This window comes from Dendrobates tinctorius, unplaced genomic scaffold, assembly GCF_039654945.1.
Source record: "Dendrobates tinctorius isolate UK_male_01 unplaced genomic scaffold, ASM3965494v1 ptg000019l, whole genome shotgun sequence".
In the NCBI taxonomy this organism is placed as follows: Eukaryota; Metazoa; Chordata; class Amphibia; order Anura; family Dendrobatidae; genus Dendrobates; species Dendrobates tinctorius.
In genome coordinates, this window is record NW_027361687.1 from 27733591 (window position 1) to 27758113 (window position 24523).

General features: G+C 43.8%; 1 protein-coding gene across 5 annotated transcripts in view; it reads left to right on the forward strand.

The window, feature by feature from the left end:
• PACS2 (phosphofurin acidic cluster sorting protein 2) overlaps nt 1-24523 on the forward strand; it is a 183534-nt gene that overhangs the window by 78241 nt on the left and 80770 nt on the right. For 3 of the 5 annotated variants that reach the window (XM_073566764.1, XM_073566767.1, XM_073566765.1), the window contains exons 4-7: nt 3060-3185; nt 3990-4152; nt 4641-4714; nt 16841-16921. In XM_073566764.1, coding sequence (XP_073422865.1) covers nt 3060-3185; nt 3990-4152; nt 4641-4714; nt 16841-16921 — 444 coding nt within the window. The remainder of the gene's footprint in view (nt 1-3059; nt 3186-3989; nt 4153-4640; nt 4715-16840; nt 16922-24523) is intronic. The other 2 variants (XM_073566766.1, XM_073566768.1) reach the window with 1 other exon arrangement.

The window sequence follows — 24523 nt, forward strand, 5'->3', positions numbered from 1 at the left end:
TCTTCAACAACACATCTCGTCCCCATAAATAATCTCCAATGCTGTGCTCATGAATAAATAATTGCCATTCACTGTGTTTACTGCATAAAATATTCCACCCTTCTCCTAATGTCCCTTCTACACTGCCCTCTCCATAATGTCCCTTCTACACTGCCCTCTCCATAATATCCCTTCCACACTGCCCTCTCCTAATGTCCCTTCCACACTGCTCTCCATAATATCCCTTCCACACTGCCCTCCATAATATCCCTTCCACACTGCCCTCCATAATATCCCTTCCACACTGCCCTCCATAATATCCCTTCCACACTGCCCTCCATAATATCCCTTCCACACTGCCCTCCATAATATCCCTTCCACACTGCCCTCCATAATATCCCTTCCACACTGCCCTCCATAATATCCCTTCCACACTGCCCTCTCCTAATGTCCCTTCCACACTGCCATCCATAATATCCCTTCCACACTGCCCTCTCCATATTATCCCTTCCACACTGCCCTCTCCATAATATCCCTTCCACACTGCCCTCTCCATATTATCCCTTCCACACTGCCCTCTCCATATTATCCCTTCCACACTGCCCTCTCCATAATATCCCTTCCACACTGCCCTCTCCATAATATCCCTTCCACACTGCCCTCTCCTAATGTCCCTTCCACACTGCCCTCTCCTAATGTCCCTTCCACACTGCCCTCTCCTAATGTCCCTTCCACACTGCCCTCTCCTAATGTCCCTTCCACACTGCCCTCTCCATAATGTCCCTTCCACACTGCCCTCTCCATAATGTCCCTTCCACACTGCCCTCTCCATAATATCCCTTCCACACTGCCCTCCATAATATCCCTTCCACACTGCCCTCTATAATATCCCTTCCACACTGCCCTCTCCATAATATCCCTTCCACACTGCCCTCTCCTAATGTCCCTTCCACACTGCCCTCTCCTAATGTCCCTTCCACACTGCCATCCATAATATCCCTTCCACACTGCCCTCTCCATATTATCCCTTCCACACTGCCCTCTCCATAATATCCCTTCCACACTGCCCTCTCCATATTATCCCTTCCACACTGCCCTCTCCATATTATCCCTTCCACACTGCCCTCTCCTAATGTCCCTTCCACACTGCCCTCTCCTAATGTCCCTTCCACACTGCCCTCTCCATAATATCCCTTCCGTGCCTCACTACTCCAATATGTCTCCTCACACACTTTCCTTCTTCCATAATGGATTCCACAAACTGCCCCTTTGCCATAATGTCCCACCACCTTCCCCTCTCCAGAATATCTCGCCCACATTGCCTTTCTGTATAAAGTACCGCTACCCCACTGCCCCTTGCTATACTATGGACTCTTTAACAACCTCCCTTTAATTGTCCCATAATTTGCTCTTACAATAAGGGCCCCGTCACACATAGCGACTCACCAGCGATCCCGACAACGATATCAACGTGTCAGGATCGCTGGTGTAACAAATATGAACCTAGCACTCAAAGGTATTTGTAAGGCGGTTTATTGTAGTACTACTAAGTGTACTACAATAAACCGCCTTACATATACCTTTAAGTTGAGTGCTAGGTTCATATTTGTTGCTTTAACGGTTTGGGAACCTAACCTTAGCACCATCTTGAGTTGTGCTCACGGTGTTCTTTCTATAGGATCGCTGGTGTGTTGCTACATGATCGCTGGTGAGCTGCCAAACAGGCAGATCTCAGCAGCGATCAGGACAGTGACACGCGGGTAACAAGCGACGCACGTCGCTTAGTTACCCGCAGTGTACGTTAAGATACCAGCGCGCTAGTGCAGGGAGCTGGTAACCAAGGTAAACATAGGGTTTCTAAGCGCCGCGTGGCGCTTAGAAACCCGCTGTTTACCTTGGATACCAGCTCGCTGGTCTCCCGCCTGCCACACGCAGCGATGCGTGCTGGCAAGCAGGAGACCAACGATCAAAAAAATGTCCAGGCCATTCGAGCACGATCAGCGATACCCGGCCGGGGGGCCGATCGCTGATAAGTGTGTCACACACAGCGATCTCGCTGGTGAGATCGCTGTTGCGTCACAAAACTTGTGACTCAGCAGCGATCTCACTAGCGAGATCGCTGTGTGTGATGGGGGCTTAACACTATTCCTTCACCTCCCCTGGCCCCCTCATCTAAACTAGCACATTTAATCTTCGGCTTCATCATGGAGCGCTTACCAATGCCGGCTGCATCCTTGCCACCTTTACACGCCGGCAACAGTAGCAGTGTGGGACGGGGGATGGCGAGCAGCGCTCTGCCCCGGTCCCAGTGCTCAGGGGTCCAAATGTATTGGTGTCTGAACAATGAAAATTAATTTGAATGTAGAAAGAAGGGAGCCGGCATTTCTGCACTAAACTTTTTGGGCCGTATGTTGTGCCGCCCCGCCTTGGTTATTTGCATCAATCATAAGTTGTTAAAATTGCAAACTGCTTCTAAAAACCAGCACCTTTACAGGTTACTTATAATTAAAAATCCTGTCTGTTCCCAAGAATGGAGAGATTTTTAAGTGAATTACTTGCTGCTCATTATCTAGATAACCGGCCTCCTCTGCCGTCTATCAGCGGTGACCAGTCTCCTAGGCAAGGAGCGCAGCATTTACAAGCTCTTTTCTATAGTGTTTTGTAAGCGCTGTTCTGAAGCCCTTGATCCTGTCCAACCTCTGACCCCCTGCGTGCCTTTGATGCTGCAGATAAAAAGCTACCTCTGCATGCAGCATCAGAGAACGCACTGTTTGGGCCAGCGGAAGGAGCGCGCCGCTCCCCAACAAGCTGGAGGCAGGGGCCTGTTGAAGTTGTGAAAACCCCTTTATTCTACCTTTCATCAGGGGAGTGATTGCCCGATGGTCATTTCTGATCCTTATCCCATGATTTTTGGGTTTGCTGAAAAGGTTATTGTTCTTGGCAACACATTATTGTTTTCAGCAGTACATTCTTCTCAGCAGCACATTTATTGTCCTCGCCAGCACATCATCCTGTCATTTTACACAGTGAAAGCATTCTTGACCAGCGAGGCAATACATTTTCTCCTTTTGCTCTTTTAGTACCCTCACTTTTTGAAAAGGGAAGGAAACAAGCTGCAAATAATGCTCCAAAGGAGGAAAAGGTACAAGAATCGAACGATCCTGGGTTACAAAACTCTGGCTATTGGATGCATTAACATGGCTGAGGTATGTGGTGTACTTTAAATAAATATATATAATATTTTTATCCGCACAGTTAATTTCTGCTCAGATTGTTACGTTGGTTGCTTCATCAGTTCCGACATAGTGTACCCACTAGCCAGGTAGCCCGCTCCTCATCTGCAGAACGTACACATTAGACCAATGATGCCCGAATCGGCTCATATCTAGGGGTACAGCCGACAACCTATCGTCATACGTAGGGGTCAGAAGGATGAGGCATATCAGATTTCGGATGGTTGTCCTTTTTTTTTTCTCTCTAAAATATAAAACTCTGAAAGAGATGTGTGACAGTGGCTCTCTTAAAGATAAGAAAGTGCTGCTTGTCCAGCTCCTGTGTATGGAAAATGTGGGACAAGCATCTAAACTGTCAATCAACCCACACACTCAGTCCACTCTGTTCCACTTTCCTATACAGTTTGTTTTTTTCACCTTTATCCAGTGAATAGAAGCCTATGGGTCTGCTCGTTGTAAGTTTTTGGAGCTTGGGATTGGGACACGCTCATAGTGTTGGAGAGAGTAAGTACACTGTTAAAGAGGTTTTGCCAGCTGACAGGCAGAAATCTGCTGCCATAACATGTACCATTCATGCCACTGACCAGGAGGTGTGTGCCCGTGATTGCAAGACTTCACGGAGATCCCACTTTATAACTTCCAGGATCTGCTGCTTAGATACTTGGTGCCAGATACCATAGGACACATGGGAGCCTCCATGGGAAGCGTGGGACCTATACATCAGCCTGAACGTATACATATTGTGATTTCTTTATTTCATTCTTTTCTGTACATCAGGTCATGCAGCATCCATCTGAAGGAAGTCAAGTGTTGAGCCTATTTAGCAACATGAAGGAAGCATCTGCCAAGGTAGCGGAGATCTGGATCTTCTCCCTCTCCAGTCAGCCAATTGATCATGAAGATAGTGCCATGAACAGCAGCCAGAAGATAAAGTCCACAGGTGTGTCCATGAGCAGGGTGACCGCCTCTGTGTGTAGGATCAGACTCGGACATGTCACTCAGTCCCCAATTGGGTTTCCCAATGTCGGAAACCCATTACCCTGCTGCAGTTTGTTTTAAAAACTGAGCTTTACTCCCCTTCCCCGGCTTAAATCAGTCAGTCTCCACCACTGCTCCTGGTGTCTGCTGCTCTGATATTACATCGAAAGCCCTGCAGTCAATCTAGTCCACCAGACTACGATCAGACAACTTTGCATTGCAGACAAAACGCACCCCAGGAGCAACAGCGGAGACTCAATGCTGGACCCACGTAGGGTGAGTAAGGCGCGTTTTAGTTTGTTTGAAAAAAAACAATACTGCAGTCAGGAAACAGAGGTTTCCTGAAACCTGGAAAATCCTCCTTTAATAATAAAAAATATATATATTCCGTAATAAAAAAATGAGATTTTCTTCATTACTCAATTGATGGCATTTTTTTTTTTTTTGCAGATAATTATTCTGAAGAGGAGTATGAAAGTTTTTCTTCAGAGCAAGAAGCAAGTGATGATGCCGTGCAAGGCCAGGTATGGGAAACTTACAAGATTGATATGGAACATTGCCAGCGGGAGCCATATTCCCTGCATACACTTCGGCGCAGGGTAAAGAGCGTCAATCAAGAAGCTGATTTAAGGCTCTGTCTATACTTCGTTGTCAGACGCATACGCTAAGGGAAGAAAGGGCAAAGTGTTCAGGAAGCCAGATCCTTTCTCTTTCGTCTACCATTCTGATGCATTGAATGACTAGCCACCAGAGGGCGCTCATAATGAGATCAGGGAGGTATACACACCCACCAGGATGAATAATGGTGAGCGATAGAGCCAAGTAGGGTACAACAGTACACCTGCGTGTGTCACACTGAAATCACGGGCGGGTACTTCAGTCAAACCCTGCAATGTGGGCAGTGAGTGGTATATCCAGAAATGGGATCTTTACAATGAATGAAAATATGCCATTGAGCAAATACAGTGGCTTGCGAAAGTGTTCACCCCCTTGTTTTTTTTTTTTTTTTTTTTTTAACTGTGTATTTTATTAACATTTTTAAACAGATACAGAAAAAGTACATGAATGTATAGATATGTCTCACAAGCTTGTTAGCAATAACTGTAAACCAGAAATCAGTATACATATCTTAATATCCACTAATACAATGAAAACAGGGAATATGACAAGACGAACAATACAATACTAGACAGGGAAATATAAGGAGGGGGGGGGAGGAGCGGGGAAGGTGAATATTTCAGGCTTCCATCAAGGCCAAACTTCACTGTTATTCTTTATTGGCCCAATAAGTGTCCCATAGTGACCAAACACTTTCAAAAAGATCTACCGTGTCATTTGACAAGGCAGATAGATACTCCATCCTTCTCACATCTTGGATCCGAGAATGGAGATCGGCAAGTGAGGGTGGGTGGGCTAACCTCCAGTTACAGGCAATTAGACACCTGGCGGCTGTGGTCATATGCAACAGTAACCGCTTCACTCTCTTCCCCAGCTGAACAAGTGGTATATTTAATATGTAGAATTTAGGATCCAGGGGAACCCGAAGGTTAGTTACTTTATAAATAAGAGATTGCACCAGCCTCCAGAAACCCTGGATATTGGGGCATACCCAGAATATGTGCGGTATGTCTCCTCCTGTAGCTCCACACCTCCAACAATTGTCAGGTATAGTTGGGTTTAGTTTATGTAGTAGTGATGGGGTGTGATACCAATACATAATTAATTTATACTGATTTTCCTTATAAACATAGCATGAAGATGTCTTTGAGGCAGTATCCCAGATCCGTTTCCACGTACACAAGGGAATGGTCTCACCAAGGAAATCTTCCCATTTCCTCATATAGGTGTGATTTGGCTTGTCTTCTGGGCATGGGGCAACTAAAATACGATATATATCTGAGATGAGGCCTTTAGTAGAAACCCCAGCTCTGCATAATCTTTCAAATAGTGTAGGGATGGAGACTTCTAAGGAGGCAAAAAGGGAATGCATCAGGTGCCTTACTTGTAAATACCGATACTGGAAATTGCCAGGGAGATTGAATTTAGCAGATATGTTGGCGTAGGGGAGAAGGACTCTGGAACTTGCGTCTACTATGTCAGCAAAGCAAAAGAGTTTCCTGTCAAACCATGTTTTAGTCGCTATACCCTGCATACCGTCTGGCATTCTGGGATTAAAAAGAAAAGAAGTCAAGGGAGAACGTTCGGATTTAAGTGGAAACTTTTTGACACAACAGTCCCATATCCTCTTAGTGAAGGCTATAGGGCCCAGGGTATGTGGATCAAGCTTGTTAGATGAGGTGCCCCAGAGGTAGGAGTTGGGGTGTATTGGGGCAAGCCATAACTTCTCTATTTCCATCCATCTAGAGAAGGCACAGCGATTAGACCATGCAGGGATGTGACGTAAGTGTACTGCCCAGTAGTACCTAGTAATATCTGGGACCCCCAAGCCTCCTCTCAGTTTACTGTCAAATAAAGTGGTTTTCTTGATTCTATGTCTCTTGTGGGCCCAAACAAATTGAAGTATACTAGACTGAATGTTGCGCAACTCTTTGTATGGCACACACACACCGGAAGGGTCTCAAATAGGTAAAGTAGCTTTGGCAGAACAGACATTTTGACTGCAGAGATTCTGCCAAACAGAGACAACGGGAGCCTGTTCCAATTGAGCAGGAGCTTTTTTATCTCAGTAAATAAACTAGGATAGTTCTGCTGGTATAATAGCTTATACTTAGATGTTAATTGTATCCCCAGGTATGTCAAGGATATATTTTTCCATTTATAGTTGTAGTTTTCCTGTAATGAGGAAACCCGCACCTGTGGAATATTAAGAGGCAGAGCTTCCGTTTTGTTCTGGTTGACCTTATACCCCGACAGCCTTCCAAATTGTAGCAATAAGGAATGCAAATTCGGGAGGGTGATATGTGGTTGGGACAAAATCAATAGGACATCATCCGCATATAGAGATAGCTTAAACTCCTTATCTCGTACCATTACTCCACGTATATTAGGGTCATTGCGAATAGCAGCAGCCAATGGTTCAATACACAAGACAAAAAGAAGGGGGGACAAAGGGCATCCCTGACGGGTGCCGTTGTGTATTTGAAAGGGTTGAGATGTGGCATAAGGAAGCCTGACCGAAGCTGAGGGGCATGAATATAGACTTTTCAGGGCAGTAATAAATGCACCCGAAATTCCAAAATGATGTAACGTTTCGAACATGAATGGCCACCCCAGTCGGTCAAATGCCTTCTCCGCATCCAAACTAAGAAGTAGTGCTTCACTCTCTGTCTTATTAACAACCTCTACTAAGTCAATGATCTTCCTGGTATTGTCTCCTCCCTGTCTACATGGTACAAAACCCACCTGGTCTTTGTGTATTAGGTGAGGGAGTAGCGCTGAAAGACGTAGAGCCAGTAGTTTAGTAAAGATTTTCATATCAGCATTAAGGAGTGCTATGGGCCTATAATTGGCACATTCCATAGCATCCTTCCCCAGTTTGGGTATAAGCGTAATGTAAGAATGTAGCATACTTGCGGGTATAGGGGAGCCCGTGAGGAAGCTATTAAATAATTTAACTAAATAGGGGGTGAGTCGAACCGCAAACGCCTTGTAGTAGAAGTATGTCAGGCCGTCTGGACCCGGTGATTTTCCATTAGGAAGTAATTTAAGCACCTCTCCTACCTCTTCACCCGTGATTTCTTTATTCAGTGTATTTACAGTGTTCTTAGTAAGAGTAGGCAGCTTACACTGCTCAAGAAAGGAGTGGATTAGGTCCCTCTGTTTTCCTGGGTCTGTAGGAAGAGTGCTAGGCAAAGAATACAATCTTGACAAATAATCCTGAAAGATGTTTGCGACTTTAGTGGGATCATAGAACATATTCCCTCCCGAATCTCTCAAGGCATAAACGGATGAGTTCCCCCTATCCTCTCTAAGTTGGCGGGCTAAAAGGGAGTGAGGTTTATTTCCTTTGTCATAATATTTATGCTTGCTATAAAGTAGTAATTTTTCTGTTGTATTGACCGCTAAGTCCCTCAGTTGGGCACGAGTCTTTACTATACCTCTAAGGGTACGTATTGTTGGGTTAAGGGTCATCCTATTCTCTAAGTCTCTGAGACTTTTGAGGAGCTGATCTCTCTGATATAATCTATCTTTTTTTATACGAGAGCTTAATGCTATGCATTGCCCTCTAAAGACGGCCTTATGGGCTTCCCAGACAGTAGAAAAATTAGGCACTGACCCCTCATTGTTCTCGAAGTATTCCATCAATCCGGCTTCCAGTTTGTCTCTGTAGGGAGCCCTCTTGAGGAGGGACTCATTGAGCCTCCAGTGGCAGACTCTTGTACGTGGGATTGTCTGGTTTAGGGTGAGAGTCATTGGCGCGTGGTCTGACCACGTTATTGCACCAATATCCACATTGCTCGTCAATCTAAGGGTCTGAATGTTGCCAAAGAAAAAATCGATCCTGGTGTGTGTGTCATGAGGGGGGGAGTAGAAGGTAAAGGTTTTTTCTGAGGGATGTTTAACTCGCCATAGATCAAATAAGGCAAACCTGCGGATCAGTCTTCGAAAGGCAGCTGTCAATTTACGTTGAGACGGGCTCGACAATTGATTGTTAATGGTCAACCTGTCCAATGAGTCAGAGAAAATAGTGTTAAAATCTCCACCCACAATCCACGCTGAGGAGGGGAGGCGTGTTAATTTGAGGAGTACCCGGTTCAAAAAGAGGACCTGGGAGGTATTAGGGGCGTAGATGTTACACAGAATAATTGGAACTTCCTTATATGACCCTTGTAGGATAAGGTACCTACCCTGTGGGTCTGCCAGGGAGGTAGTAACTTGGATGGGACAGGTCCTTGATATCAAAATCGCCACACCGGCTTTTTTCCTTTCCTGGGAGGCTAAGAAAATTGTGGGATAAAGGTGTTTAGCGAAATTGCAGTTCCCATTGAGATTCAGGTGTGTTTCCTGTAAGAAAACCACATCAGCTCGCTGGGTCCGCATCTCACCAAGCGCCATTCGTCTCTTAATGTTTGCGTTTAAACCCTTAACATTTAGTGTTAAAATTTTAACCATATTTTAGGTTGTAGTAGCAGAAAGCAAAATTAGCATTACATACAGAGACCAACCGGGTATTGCCCATCTCAAAATTGCCTGATGGCCCACGATGGATGGCTCTCAAAGAGGTACAGAAGATTCCCTCACCACAATCAGGGTAGACACATAAGGAATGGGAGAAGACATTTACAATACACACAACACATAGATCACAACATTTACATGTCACAAATATTACCAGAGAGGAGTGAAGCCACAGGCGAAAGCCTTCTCCGCTACCGTCCTCTCCGGCCAGGGTCAGAGAAAAAAAGATTGGCATAACGTAAAACTTTACCAATATCTAAACCCTGACCTCCTTTACCAACTCTTCCGTAGGAGGAACCAGGGTAACTCTAACCCTTAAAAGGGGGTCTGTAGCTATGGACACACTGCTATCACAGTCAGTGTCAAAAGCTAGATTCTAAACATTTAAGAGAGGGGAGTGTTCAATTCTCACCGCCCTAGCAGCAAGCCAATGCAAATAGTGTGAGGAGTCTTAACCAGATATATTATCATAAAAGAAAAAGAAAAAAGTGAACAGCTACTTATGAAAGAAAGAACCAACCAAAGTCCCTATAATAAACTGGGGAGGGCACAAGATCCCCCACCAACTGCCCCCCAAGGGGGGACTCCAGCTTGAAACCAGAGATTCAAACACAGGGCTCCAGTTCCCAGAAGGAAGAAAAAATATGAAAAATTGTTATCTCAGGTCGGAGCCGGTCGTGCCTTAGGTCGTGATGAGGGAGATCCCCCCCTAGAGTCCACCTGTTGCCAAACCGGACGGAGTGGACTGGACGGCATCTCCAATTCCCAGTCCACCAGGGAGGGCGGAGGAACCCCCAGGTCAGTGCAGAAGGCTGGGAGGTCCCGAATAGATCGAAGCACTACCGTACGACCATCTTTTGAGGCTATGAGGGCAAACGGGAACCCCCAGCGATATCGGATGCCCTTATCTTTTAAGGATGCAAGTAGTGGCTGCAGATGTCTCCTTTTCTGTAGGGTGATCCAAGATAAATCAGGAAATAATTGGATCCGAGTCCCTTGATATTCAATTCTCTCCAAAGCACGGGCTTTAGCCATAATAGACTCTTTTAATTGGAAGTCATGGACACAGCAAATAATGTCACGAGACTGATTTTGCGGCCCCCTGGGGCGTAATGCTCTATGTGCTCTGTCCAATTTTATCCTTTGAGTTGTGGGGCACTCCAGTACAGTGTTGAATATGGTTTCAAGTATGGCATGGACATCCTCATTACCCGTGGCCTCAGGGACGCCTCTCACTCGGATATTATTACGGCGTCCTCTGTTGTCCAGGTCTTCCAGATGTTTGTTAGTTTCACTCAGAGCCTGAGCATAAGAAGTCACGTTCTTTTGTAGTTTGATGATGTACTGTCTAGTAGCATCGTGATCCCTTTCCATTGAGTCCACTCTGTCTGCTAGTAGCCCAACATCTTGGCGGATTGAGTTAATCTCTGACTTACAGGTTTCTTTTACTTCTGAGATCAGGGATTTGAAGTCCTCTTTGGTAGGGAGGAGATCCAGATACTTCTTCAATCCTCTGTGGTCAAAATGGTGTTCCATCTCTCCCGACTCAGTCTCTGATGGGGAGTCACGCGACCCCCCCCCCCCCCCCGTCCTCCTGCTGTGACACCAGAGCAGACAGTGAGGGCGTAGAGTCCAGGTCCATACCCACTGGGCCCGACCACGTAGTTTTATTTTACGCTTGAGTGCCTTTATGGATTGATTGTCGTTGTGACTTTGGTGGCATGGGGTCACTCGCAACACAGTCTCTCTTAGTAAGAAACTTGTCCAAAGGGGTCATAAACGGCTGCCCCCTTCTTAATCTGTATGACCAGCTTGAACCTCGTCTCCTCCTCAGCCCCGCCAGGTCGTCCCCTAGTCCGTGCAATGTATTATATCTCCTTTCAATATTATTTATTGATGTAAAACCGTTAAAATTATAGCTGTCCACTTATGTCCTCCATCTGGGCGGAAAGGCAAGTCTCCCCTCTACGCAGACATTATACAGGGGTGTATATCTCCTCCATGGCTCTTTCTCGTAGTAATTTCTTTACAACAGGCTATTATTTCGATGACCACTAGATGGCAGTAGAGTATAAGGCAAAAAGAGAGCCTTTCCTGCTTTTTTTTTTTTTTTTTTTTTTTTTTTTTTTTTTTAAGGCAACTGCAGCCCAGTTTCCCGCTCCCTTCTTCTTCAGCTATCAGAGCTTGCAAAATGGCGTCGCCCACATGGAGCCCCGGGGTCCCGAGGGGGGCGCAATCGCCGCCGTTGCACCTCTGGAGCACAACCACTTTGTCACTTGGAGATGCCTCCTTCTCCTCAGGGACACTATCTCTCCCGTGTCTGAACTGGGACAGCACTGAAGGTAAGACCCAGGGCTGCACCCTGACTATGTGGAGGTGCTATAAGAAGGCCTTACCTCCACTGTTTCTCTGTGCGTGCTAGGAGCAGTCCCACGGGTATAGTTCCGATCTCAGTGTTCTGCTTGAAGCCCTCCTGGAGTTATTCTCCCAGCCCAGGTCTGTGTCCAGAACCCGGGGTGATAGCCAGGGAACCTGGCTTGCCCCTCGCCGGCCACCTAGGTGTGCTGAATCCTACAGGTATCTTCCAGGGTAGCAGGGGAACCAAGTCAGGATGTTTTGCAGCAAATTGTAAAGTTTAAAGAGGAAGTTTCGTGTTCTAAAAGCAGGAGCCCAAGTGAAGTGCTTCTTCCCTGTTAGGTGCCCAGGCCACGCCCCCCCCTTGGCTTTTTACCCATTTTGTTACATTACATAACAATTGGTGTTTTAGTATTTTTGTATTCCGATTTGTGTGAGAGACATCAGCTCTTAATAGTTGGTGAGGTGGGAAAAATATAGGCATACATTTAAATTTATGGGATCAAATAACTAAAAATTGGCATGTGCATATGTATTAACCCCTTTTTGCTATGAAGCCCATAACATTTCTGGTGCAAGCAATTCCCTCCATAAGTCCCATGCTTAGTGACAGGACGTTCTCCCTGTCTGCAATCTAAGTGTCACATGTCTGTCATTGTATACGCTTTACCTTTTCTGAAAGGCCACAGAGGCTGCAATACCATTAACAAGAGGCACCAATAACCAAACACCATGAAGACTAAGATCTCCAAACAGCACCAAGAAGAGCAAGGAGATCTCCAAACACCATAAAGACCAAAGAGACCGCCGAACACCATGAAGACCAAGGAGATCTCCAAACAAGTTACAGACAAAGTTGTTGAGAAGTACAAATCAGGGTTGGGTTCTAAAAGAAAATCACAATCTGTAATGATTCCCCAGAGCTCATGAAATCCATTATCATCAAATGGAAAGAACATGGTACCACAGCAAACCTTCCAAGAGAGGGCCGCCACCAAAACTTTCATCCTGGGCAAGGAGGGCATTAATCAGAGAGGCAGCACAGAGACCAAAGGTAACCTTGAAGGATTTACAGAGCTCCCAAGCAGAGACTGGAGTATCAATAAGCCCTACACTCCATAGAGATGGCCAGAAAAAAAACCTTTACTTACACAAATTGTAAGGCTTGTTTTGAGTTTGCAAAAAGAGGTGGGAGACTCTCCAAATGTGTGGCGGTAGGTGCTGTGTTCAGATGAGACCAAAATTGAACTTTTTGTCCCCAAGGTAATCACTATGTCTGCCTCCAAACCAACACAGCTCATCACCCCAAGAACACCATCCTCATAGTGAAACATGGTGGTGGCAGTATCATACTATGGGGATGTTTTTTGTAAGCAGGGACAGGCAAACTACTCCTAGTCAAGGGGAAGATGGATGTTGCAAAATACAGGGATATTCTTGAGCAAAACTTATTTCAGTCTGTCAGTGATTTGGGACTGGTTCACCTTCCTACAAGGCAATGACCCAAAACATACTTCTAAAACAACACAAGTGGTTTTAGGGGAAACATGTAAATGTTTTGGAGTGACCTAGTCACAGCCCAGACCTTAATGCAATTGAGAATCTGTGATCAGACTTGAAGATTGCTGTTTACCAGAGGAAACCATCTAACCTGAAGCAGCTGGAGCAGTTTTGCCTTAAGGAATGGGCAAAAATCCCAGTGGCAAGATGTGGAAGCTCAAAGAGACTTATCCAAAGTGACTTGCAGCTGTAATTGTCACAAAAGGAGGCTCTACAAAGTACTGACTCTGGGGGTGAATAGTTATGCACACTGAAGTTTTCAGTTGATTTGTTATATTTGTTTAATTTGCAATAAAAGGAAGGCATGTTCTTTACATGGACTGATGTAAACCCTCAAAAAACAAGAACGAAATTCCAGGTCGTGAGGCAACAAAACGTGAAAAAATGGCAAAGTGACAAATACTTTCGCAAGTCATTGTATAAATAAGATCATAAAAATATTTAATGAATGTGAAATTACATTTTCAATAGTCACTAAGAAATAATTGGCGCTGGAAATTGTGGAGTCAGACATGCATGCAGTATAATTGTTCATCTTCTTACATGCATATACCGTATTCTTCGCTTTATAAGACGCTCCAGATTATAACACGCACCCCAAATTTTTAGGAGAAAAAAAAGAAATTTATTTATTTTTTTTAATAAAATGGTGGTGCTTTTTATAATCCATGCATCAACTTATTGCTTACCGGGGGTGGTGGCTGGGGTGAAGCGGGGTCCCATGGTCGCTGCTGGAGGAGGCAGGAGAGGAGTGCTGCTGCAGGGTGAGATGAGGTGCTGTCCAATGTGCAGTGCGCCGCTGCGGGTGTCCGATGCTGCAGGTGTCCCCAGAGGCACTGCTGCCCGGGGTCTCTGCTGCTTTTGCTGCCCGGGGTCTCTGCTGCTGTTGCTGCCAGGGGTCTCTGCTGCTGTTGCTGCCAGGGGTCTCTGCTGCTGTTGCTGCCAGGGGTCTCTGCTGCTGTTGCTGCCAGGGGTCTCTGCTGCTGTTGCTGCCAGGGGTTTCTGCTGCTTTTGCTGCCAGGGGTCTCTGCTGCTTTTGCTGCCAGGGGTATCTGGCGCTGCTGCCCGGGGTCTCTGCTGCTGCTGCCCGCCGCTGCCCAGAGTGTCCGAGGCCGCCACTGCTTGGGATTTCGGCTGCTGCTGCCTGCCGCCGCTGCCCGGGATATACGCCGCTGCAGGGGGCTCTGTCGACATTTCTTGAAAGACCAGAGCCCCCTGGAAGTTCCGCAGTTTCAGCCTGTGCGTGTGGACTCCAGTAAAATGGCTGCCGACGCATGCGCAGATGGAGATCTCAGCATGGAGATGAGGATGAGATCTGAGCACTGAAATCTCATGTCCCGAGATTTTCGTCTGCGCTTGCACAGGAGGAAACCACAGAGCTGCCGGGGCGGCTCTGGCCTTTCACGAAATGTCGGCAGAGCCCCCCCTCCCGCAGCGACGGACATCCCGAGCAGTGGCGGTAGCGGACGCGAACACCCTGGGCAGCAGCAGCGGACATCTCAGGCAGCGGCGGCGGGCAGCAGCAGCGCGACGGCAGCGCACACCCCCTCATCCCAGTCTGCAGCTACGGTATGGGTAAGCGGAAACTGGTATATTGGCTTTGTAAGACGCACTCCCATTCCCCCCCCCCCCCCAAATTTGGGGTAAAAAAAAGTACGTCTTACAAAGCGAAAAATAAGGTAATTTATGTGATTATGATCTATATAGCTACCTCCAAATCTGTAAGGGTTTAAGTGGATTCTGCTTTCAGAAAACCCCTGATGCATTTAAACCCTCCTCGGGTGTCTTTTATTGTCTGCAGCACTGTTGTCACGTCAATCAAAAAGAAAAAACTTGATTGTGTTGCAATTTTCCAAGACCCATAATGTTTTTGATTTTACTGACAATCTATGCTTTGGGACTGTTAGTTCTTTTTTCAGGGCAAACAAACGTTTTTATTGATGCCATTTTGGGATGGAATGACATTTTTATTGCTAATTATTGTTTTTTTTTTTTTTTTGTTTTTTTTTTTGCGGCATTGCAGGGACCAAAAAAACCCACAACTTTGGCGGTTATTTTTATTATCTTTTTAGAGTGTTTATCGATTACTTTTATATTTTGACAGCGATGATGCGTGTATTTTTAATTAATATATTTATTTTTTTAATAGAGGAGAAAGGGAGTGATTTCAATTTTTATTTTTTATTTTTAAATTTTTAGTCCCGTTATTTGAACCGGATGACTTATGCTATATCTAGCAATACTTTACTATCGCTGTATACAGTAAAATGCATAGCCTCTAACTTCAGCAGATCACAGGCTGTCATAGCAATCTGTAGGCATCATGTGCTCACTTCACGGAGGGTGGAGGAGATGGGTGTTGAAAGGCATTTAAGTGTTTAATAGTAGTGGGCCGAGCTCTACTCCACCCGCAGCTTTTAGAGGTAGATCTTGGCCGTGTAAGACACTCTCAACTGTGTTGCTCCCATGAGTGTTTTAACATTTTTTTCTCTTTTGAAAAACCCACCATTGTGTTCCAGAGATGTGGGCCTTTTATTTGGCGCTAGTTTTTCCTCTTAGCAAGAGGCATGGCTCACAGGATCCTCCGGGGAGTGTCTTTAGGCTACACTGCATTATTACCCTGTGAGCCACGCCTTTCAAAATCAGCATTAAACTAAAAGGCTGGAACCGTATGGCAGGATTTGGAAAAAACAAAAACGGAGTACTCTGGGAGAAGCGCCAATAAAATAATAAACAAAAACTGGTCACTTTTGACCTGGTAGAGGTCCTGTTAAAGACCATTTTAGTACAACCTTTCCACCCTAACCCCAGGACTTGATGATACTTTGCACAAAGATAAAAAAAGGTCATCATGCTTCACCCACTTAGGAATAACACAGTACCCTCCGGTTTCCCCAGAGTTTTCCTTCTAGGGCTGGAAAGGGTTGTCCCCTCTTAAACTAAATGTTCTGTCTCGATAAAATAATAAAGCTTATACTCCCCTCTTGTTCCCTCGGTGACTGCACTCGCGGTCCCGGGGCTGTGATGTGGTGGAATGACGTGATGCCGGTTGCCCAAGCAGTGGTGGCATCGCTGTCTACCCCTTTGGACAAACTGAACATGAAGAGGAAGTCAGGGGTCAGCTGCAGCCTGGTCACACCGCATCACAGCCCCGGGGAGAGTGACTGCCGACACCGCGGGAACGAGAGGCGAGTATAGGATTTAATATTTTCTCGGGGCTGAACATTTAGTTTAAGAATGGGTTGTCGTAGTGGACAATCCCTTCAATCACGTCCACATTTCAGAGTGCAGAAAAAACACCCTGGTGGTAGAGCCATCGCAAAGAGATAACAAACCCACTTCAGGAAAAAGATCGTAGACACCTTGTGCACATAGCCTTAGGAAAACGACCTCATGTTCAATTTTGATTCATTTGTGCATGACTTGATCAAACTCAGCCATTCAAGTCTATGGGAGCAAAGGTGGGTGGGGAGGGAATACGATCCATTCTTCATAGATCCTATTTTGCAAACTCCCAAATCGGACCGCGTAATGTGAATGTGCTTCCTTATTTCATGTCTTTATGGTCATTGTCTTCTGTTGCTCGCTTACTGCAGGACCTGGATGATGATGAGTTTGATGTGGGGAAGCCAAAGAAGCAGCGAAGAACGATAGTAAGAACCACGTCCATAACTCGGGTCGGTTTACTTTACTTACACTAACTTGGAAGGGTTGTGGCGTAAACTCCGTCAGCCATTATTGTGTCCTGCGCTCGTCATCCCTGCAGCCTGATTAACTTGGTTTTAAGCGGACATGTCATTGTGCGCCCATGTTCTGCACCTCCTCTGCACTCGGTGTGACAGGCACATCTCAGATCCCGTTGTAATTCCCAGTAGTAACTTAACAGATGTACACATGGTCCATATTTTCCTCTAACACTGTACGACCTCTTGTTGTGGCTCTGGTGTTCAAGGACTGAAGATTGCACTATTCTTGCAGACTTTAATGGCAGGAAATCATTAGCAACTCCCCTACTCAGTTTTTAGAGATCATTGTGGATTTCTAAGTATTGCTGGTACTTACTTATTATAGTGCTCTCTCTTATTATCTTCATTCCCTTTTGGAACATCCACCTAATGTTGCCCAGTTTAATGGACACACATGCTTAGTAGATCCTAATGACCTCAGATGGCAGACTGACTCCTGCCGTCACTCAGGACAGCCAATAGGAAGCTGCCTTTTCCCATTCTGGACGGGACGTCAACACTCGGAGTGAGCACACTAGCCCCGGCGAAACCATGACTAGTCCCCAATGCAACACTGTCAGATGATTGGAAGGTTGTGCATCCTGTTGAAGGATCGAGTGTCCTCTGTTCACTCTACACACCTTTCACTCTACTTTTCCACAATGACAAGTCCACTTTAATCAACTAATATCATAAATAACAATTTAATTTTTTATTCATATTTTATTTGTATTTTTATGTTTCATGCTTCAGTTCACAAAAGTTCATTCCTAACGATGGCTAAAGGAAAACCCGTTGCATGGAAAGTGTATTTTATCCTGCAGGCTTCATGGGCTGAGCAGATTCATGTATGGTTTTATGGGCATAAATTCTGCATGGTTTATTATTTATCGATCTCAACATCTGCCTATTTTGGGCTTACAGACCACGGGGTGGTCCTACAGCAATTAGTTTTGTCAGTCACTCAATAGGACCAAATAGAAAGAAATAGCCAGCTCACCAGAGATCAAGCGCAGAAACTCGGAGCTCCGTGCGGACCAACGTCATAGACCATAGAAGGAAAGTTCTGCTCCAGCTGCTATTAAAATCTTCTTTAATGAAAAACCATTAAAACATACAATGGTGAAGACTCTCCATATAACCTCACCACAACAGAGATGACAGGCTACGCGTTTCGACCAGACGGTCTTTGTCAAAGCCATGTTTGAAATTTGCCTTAGATTAGACATATTATGTAGCTTAACGAATAAAACATCATATAAAAATCACATGATCACATGAGCCAATCCAATTGGACACATGTAATTAAATACAAAAGCGACATAGAGAGAAAAAAAAAAAAAAAAGTTTTTTTTCCTCTTTTGAGAAAAAAAAAAAAAAAAGGGGAAATTCAACAATAGTGCAACAATAGATCATGTCTTTTATTGAAACCGTTTGGATGTCTAGTATTTAAAAATGGTATATCCAAAATGCTTCCCGAGTAAGGAGACATCGCCTGATGTCTCCCCCACGGGATGACAGGTTTACTTTTTCTATTCCCTGAACTTTAAGGTGTGATGTATTGCGGACATGGCAATCAATAAAATGTTTGGAAACTGCTGAGACATTCCGTATAAAATTATTTGTATTGCTAATATCATTTAAATGTTCCCTTATTCTTATTTTTAGCTGCCTCGAGGTGCAACCAACATAGGATAAATCACATTGTTCACAATTAATTTTATTCACTATGTTGCTAGAATTGCAATTGATATAATTTTTTATTTTAAAACATGAAGTATGATCATTATTAGTGAATTCCTGAGAAATTTGGGCATATTTGCATATTTTACAAATGTTAGCACCACATTTGTAAAAGCCCTTCACCGTTAACCAGTTTTCTTTAGGCTTGTGATGTGTTAGTGAAAACATGCTGGGGGATAATATACTCCCTAAAGACGGTGCTTTTCTTGACACCACATTAATTCCTGATGATAAAAAATTTTAACCAATTCATTATCCTGGTGCAGAATGGGTAGAAACTTGTGAACAATATTTTTTATAGATGTGAATTGCGGGCTATACTGGAAACATATATAGGGTTTTTTTCCCATAGTTATTGCCTTTTTTTTCCCTTCTGTGCTTGATGCCAGCAAGTCATTTCAATCTTTGGTTTGCACTATTTTTTGTGCTCTAGTTAGGGTCCATTTTGGATAATTGCGATTTGTCAATTTATTGGTAACATGTGCAAATTCCTCTTGCAAGGATTCCTCTGAGCTGCAATTACGTTTAACTCTGGTGTATTCACCAACAGGGACTGACCTGATTGTATGTTTTGAATGACTGCTCCTTGCATGTAGCACCGTGTTCCCACTGTATGGTTTATGGTGCGTTTTGGTATGAATGACCGCACCATCTGTGCCACTCAAACACAAATCCAGAAATGCAATATTGTTAGAACTGTAGTTATACGTGAATTTGATATTATAGTTATTAGAATTAATATATTTTATGAAATCTGGTATGGCAGAAATATCTCCACCCCAAATAATGAGGGTATCATCGATATATCTACCATACCAGATTAATTGCTTTGAAAAAGGGTTGGCAGTGGAATATATATATTCCATTTCCCAGAATGACATTACAAGATTTGCAAGGGAGGGTGAGAATTTAGCTCCCATTGCAACTCCTCTAAGTTGCAAAAAAAATTCTCCATTGAACGTGAAGAAATTATGTGACATAAGAAATGCAACTACTTGTAGAATGTAATTTTGCAGCTCAGATGAAAAATTGCTGTATTTGACAAAATGGAATTGTAATGCTCGTATGGCTATATCATGGAAAATGCACGTGTATAATGAAATAACATCACAAGTTAGCCAACTATATTTGGATGACCAAGTTTTTTTGGAGAATGCCCCCAAAACCTGTTTGGAGTCCCTGATGTATCCCGGGGTGCGCTGCACTAAAGGATGTAACAGCGAATCTACCCACTGACATAAATGCTCATTATTTGAGCCAATGCCCGATACTATTGGGCGCAAAGGTGGAATACCCTCAGATTTATGGATTTTGGGGACCCCATGTATTATTGGCAAAATGGGATTTTTTACCTCCAAGTATTCTGCTTGACTAGCTGTTAAAATCCCCAAACTGGAACTTTCCTTTATTAGAGCACTACTTATTTCCTTAAATCTTATTGACGGGTTATGCGGTAGTTTTTTATAGATGGTACTTAGGCCGGTTTCACATTAGCGCTTTTTAAGCGCACGCACGGCCGGGGGTAGCTCCGCCCCCGAGCCGGCTCTCTGCCCGGCGTGCCCGCCCCTTGCTTGTAGCGCCGCCTCCTAGCGGACAGCGGCGCCTGCGATCGGCGCACCCTATCTTTAGCATAGGGTGCGCAGATCGTGCGCAGGCCGTGCGCTAGTTGCGCTTTGACCAGCGCTGCGCACTTTTGACGGTGCGCCGTGCGCGCCAAAATCGAACTTTTCGGATTTTGGCGCGCACGGCGCACCGTCAATAGTGCGCAGCGCAGGTCAAAGCGCAACTAGCGCACGATCTGCGCACCCTATGCTAAAGATAGGGTGCGCCGATCGCAGGCGCCGCTGTCCGCTAGGAGGCGGCGCTACAAGCAAGGGGCGGGCACGCCGGGCAGAGAGCCGGCTCGGGGGCGGAGCTACCCCCGGCCATGCGTGCGCTTAAAAAGCGCTAATGTGAAACCGGCCTAAGTCTGATAATAATTCCATCATTTTTTGAAAATAATCAGTGGCATTCAATACCACTACCACTCCTCCCTTGTCTGACATTTTAATGACTAAGGCTAGTTTCACACTTGCTTTTTTTTGCAGCGCGTTTTTCCCGCAAAAAAACGCATTGAAAAAACGCATACAAAAGCATACAACTGCTGCGTTTTTTTTCAAGCATTTTTATGAGCATGCATGAAAAAAACGCAGCGTTTTTATGCGTTTGTATGCGTTTTTAGTGCGTTTTTACCGCGTTTGCGTTTTTTCCAACATTAGGTGGCCCCTCACACTAACCCAAACCATGACTTTACTAACCCTGACCCTAACCCTAACCCTTAACCAAACCATACTTAACCCAAACCCTAAACCCTAACTGACCCTAACCCTGACCCTAACCCTTAACCAAACCATACCCTGATCCTAACCCTAACCCTAAACCCCCTTAACTAACCCTAACTCTAACCCAAACCCCTAAATTCCATTGTCTAAACTAATGGTAAAAAAAAAAACGCATGTGCAAAAAAACGCGTACATAAGCATGCCAATGCGCACATATGCTCACCATAGACTTATAATGGGTGTCTTGCTGTAAAAAAAACGCATTGCGCGCGCATGCGTTTTTTTGAGGCAAGTCGGACGCTCAAAAAATGCAACAGGTTGCATTTTGTGCGCCCGAGCGCATACCGCAAAAAAACGCATGCGCGGTAAAACGCGTACAAACGCATGTGTATGCGCACATAAGCGCATCCCATGCAAAGTATAGGGGAAAAAACGCATGCGCTATTTAGCGCTAAAATACAGCGAAAAAAAAACGCAAATGTGAAACCAGCCTAAATCAGCATTATTTTTCAAATCCTGCAGGATTTTGTGCTGATAATTTGAAAAATTTTTGTTGTTGTTTGATTTATCTTTGGATTTCATTTGATCATATAAATGGAGCAAATCCCTCTCTACCATATCCTGAAATTGTTCCATGCAACTAGATCTCGTTTGGGTAAAAATACGGATTTTTTGTCTCAAAAGCATGTGTCTGTTCACATTGATCATTGCTGGAAAGGGAATGTTCATCTAGATCCTGCAGAGTAACCAGTGCTAACTGTTCCTCAAAATTCATGTCCACAGACTCATTGTTAGCATCTGAGGGGTGACTAGATAGAGGGACACAATCTGAATTATCAATGTCAAAAAAATGTTTTTTAACTGTCAAATTGCGAATAAATTTATTAACGTCCATAATGGTGGAAAACAGATCAAAATCTCGATCAGGGACAAAATTGAGACCCAATGATAATATTTGGGTTTGTTCTTTGGTTAGGATAGTTGAAGATAAATTGAGGACATTATTGCAGCTTTTTATTGGTGCCAATATTTTTTTCTCCGAGTTGGATGTTGCTAGAGACCGATCCAGAAAGGTTGCACAGGTGTTCTCTGATCCATCTAATCAGGGGGTGGCAGACCTAGACAAGAGTCTCAACAAATTTGAAAAGCTGCTTATATTGGAAACTAAAATCTGGTGGGATCATGCCACCTTAAATAACTATATTGCAAAGGACATGATACCAAGAGGTTTACGTATAAAAAAAACTGCCTACTACTGTTTACTCAGATGAGTTTAAAAATGAATGGAATGCTATATTGAGCAATTGTTCGGCAAATTTAATGAAATTAATAATAAAATATGAAGATCAGAAATTGAAGGAAATACAAGAGGAATTGAGTCTATTGAACATTTCAATGGTGGAATACAAAACATTACCACAATTTGACTCTTCAGTGACTGCTGTGAACAAAAAGGTGTCAACATTGGAAGATGAAATTATGGATAGAAAGAAAAAAAAGTTCACAAGAGACTTGAATGACTATTCTACCAATATGGTGTATGAATGGGGAAAATGGAAGGGTCTAAATAGAACCCCAAAATCTATCTTGAAGCAAAGCCATGTTCACAATAAGCACAGAAACTCCACCAGAATTCCAAGATCTCATGTTTCCTTCACTTCATCAGAGTTGGATTCTTCTGACAATTTTTCAAGCATATCTGATGTTTCGTCTAATGAGATCACTCCAGGTGCGTCCAGACGTAATCTTCATTATTCAAAAAACGTCAGAGGTGTGGAGGCAGAAAACACCGGAGGAACACAAGGAATTACAACTCGTAGAAAAAAATATTGGCACCAATAAAAAGCTGCAATAATGTCCTCAATTTATCTTCCATTATTCTAACCAAAGAACAAACCCAAATATTATCATTGGGTCTCAATTTTGTCCCTGATCGAGATTTTGATCTGTTTTCCACCATTATGGACGTTAATAAATTTATTCGCAATTTGACAGTTAAAAAACATTTTTTTGACATTGATAATTCAGATTGTGTCCCTCTATCTAGTCACCCCTCAGATGCTAACAATGAGTTTGTGGACATGAATTTTGAGGAACAGTTAGCACTGGTTACTCTGCAGGATCTAGATGAACATTCCCTTTCCAGCAATGATCAATGTGAACAGACACATGCTTTTGAGACAAAAAATCCGTATTTTTACCCAAACGAGATCTAGTTGCATGGAACAATTTCAGGATATGGTAGAGAGGGATTTGCTCCATTTATATGATCAAATGAAATCCAAAGATAAATCAAACAACAACAAAAATTTTTCAAATTATCAGCACAAAATCCTGCAGGATTTGAAAAATAATGCTGATTTAGTCATTAAAATGTCAGACAAGGGAGGAGTGGTAGTGGTATTGAATGCCACTGATTATTTTCAAAAAATGATGGAATTATTATCAGACTAAGTACCATCTATAAAAAACTACCGCATAACCCGTCAATAAGATTTAAGGAAATAAGTAGTGCTCTAATAAAGGAAGGTTCCAGTTTGGGGATTTTAACAGCTAGTCAAGCAGAATACTTGGAGGTAAAAAATCCCATTTTGCCAATAATACATGGGGTCCCCAAAATCCATAAATCTGAGGGTATTCCACCTTTGCGCCCAATAGTATCGGGCATTGGCTCAAATAATGAGCATTTATGTCAGTGGGTAGATTCGCTGTTACATCCTTTAGTGCAGCGCACCCCGGGATACATCAGGGACTCCAAACAGGTTTTGGGGGCATTCTCCAAAAACACTTGGTCATCCAAATATAGTTGGCTAACTTGTGATGTTATTTAATTATACACGTGCATTTTCCATGATATAGCCATACGAGCATTACAATTCCATTTTGTCAAATACAGCAATTTTTCATCTGAGCTGCAAAATTACATTCTACAAGTAGTTGCATTTCTTATGTCACATAATTTCTTCACGTTCAATGGAGAATTTTTTTTGCAACTTAGAGGAGTTGCAATGGGAGCTAAATTCTCACCCTCCCTTGCAAATCTTGTAATGTCATTCTGGGAAATGGAATATATATATTCCACTGCCAACCCTTTTTCAAAGCAATTAATCTGGTATGGTAGATATATCGATGATACCCTCATTATTTGGGGTGGAGATATTTCTGCCATACCAGATTTCATAAAATATATTAATTCTAATAACTATAATATCAAATTCACGTATAACTACAGTTCTAACAATATTGCATTTCTGGATTTGTGTTTGAGTGGCACAGATGGTGCGGTCATTCATACCAAAACGCACCATAAACCATACAGTGGGAACACGGTGCTACATGCAAGGAGCAGTCATTCAAAACATACAATCAGGTCAGTCCCTGTTGGTGAATACACCAGAGTTAAACGTAATTGCAGCTCAGAGGAATCCTTGCAAGAGGAATTTTCACATGTTACCAATAAATTGACAAATCGCAATTATCCAAAATGGAC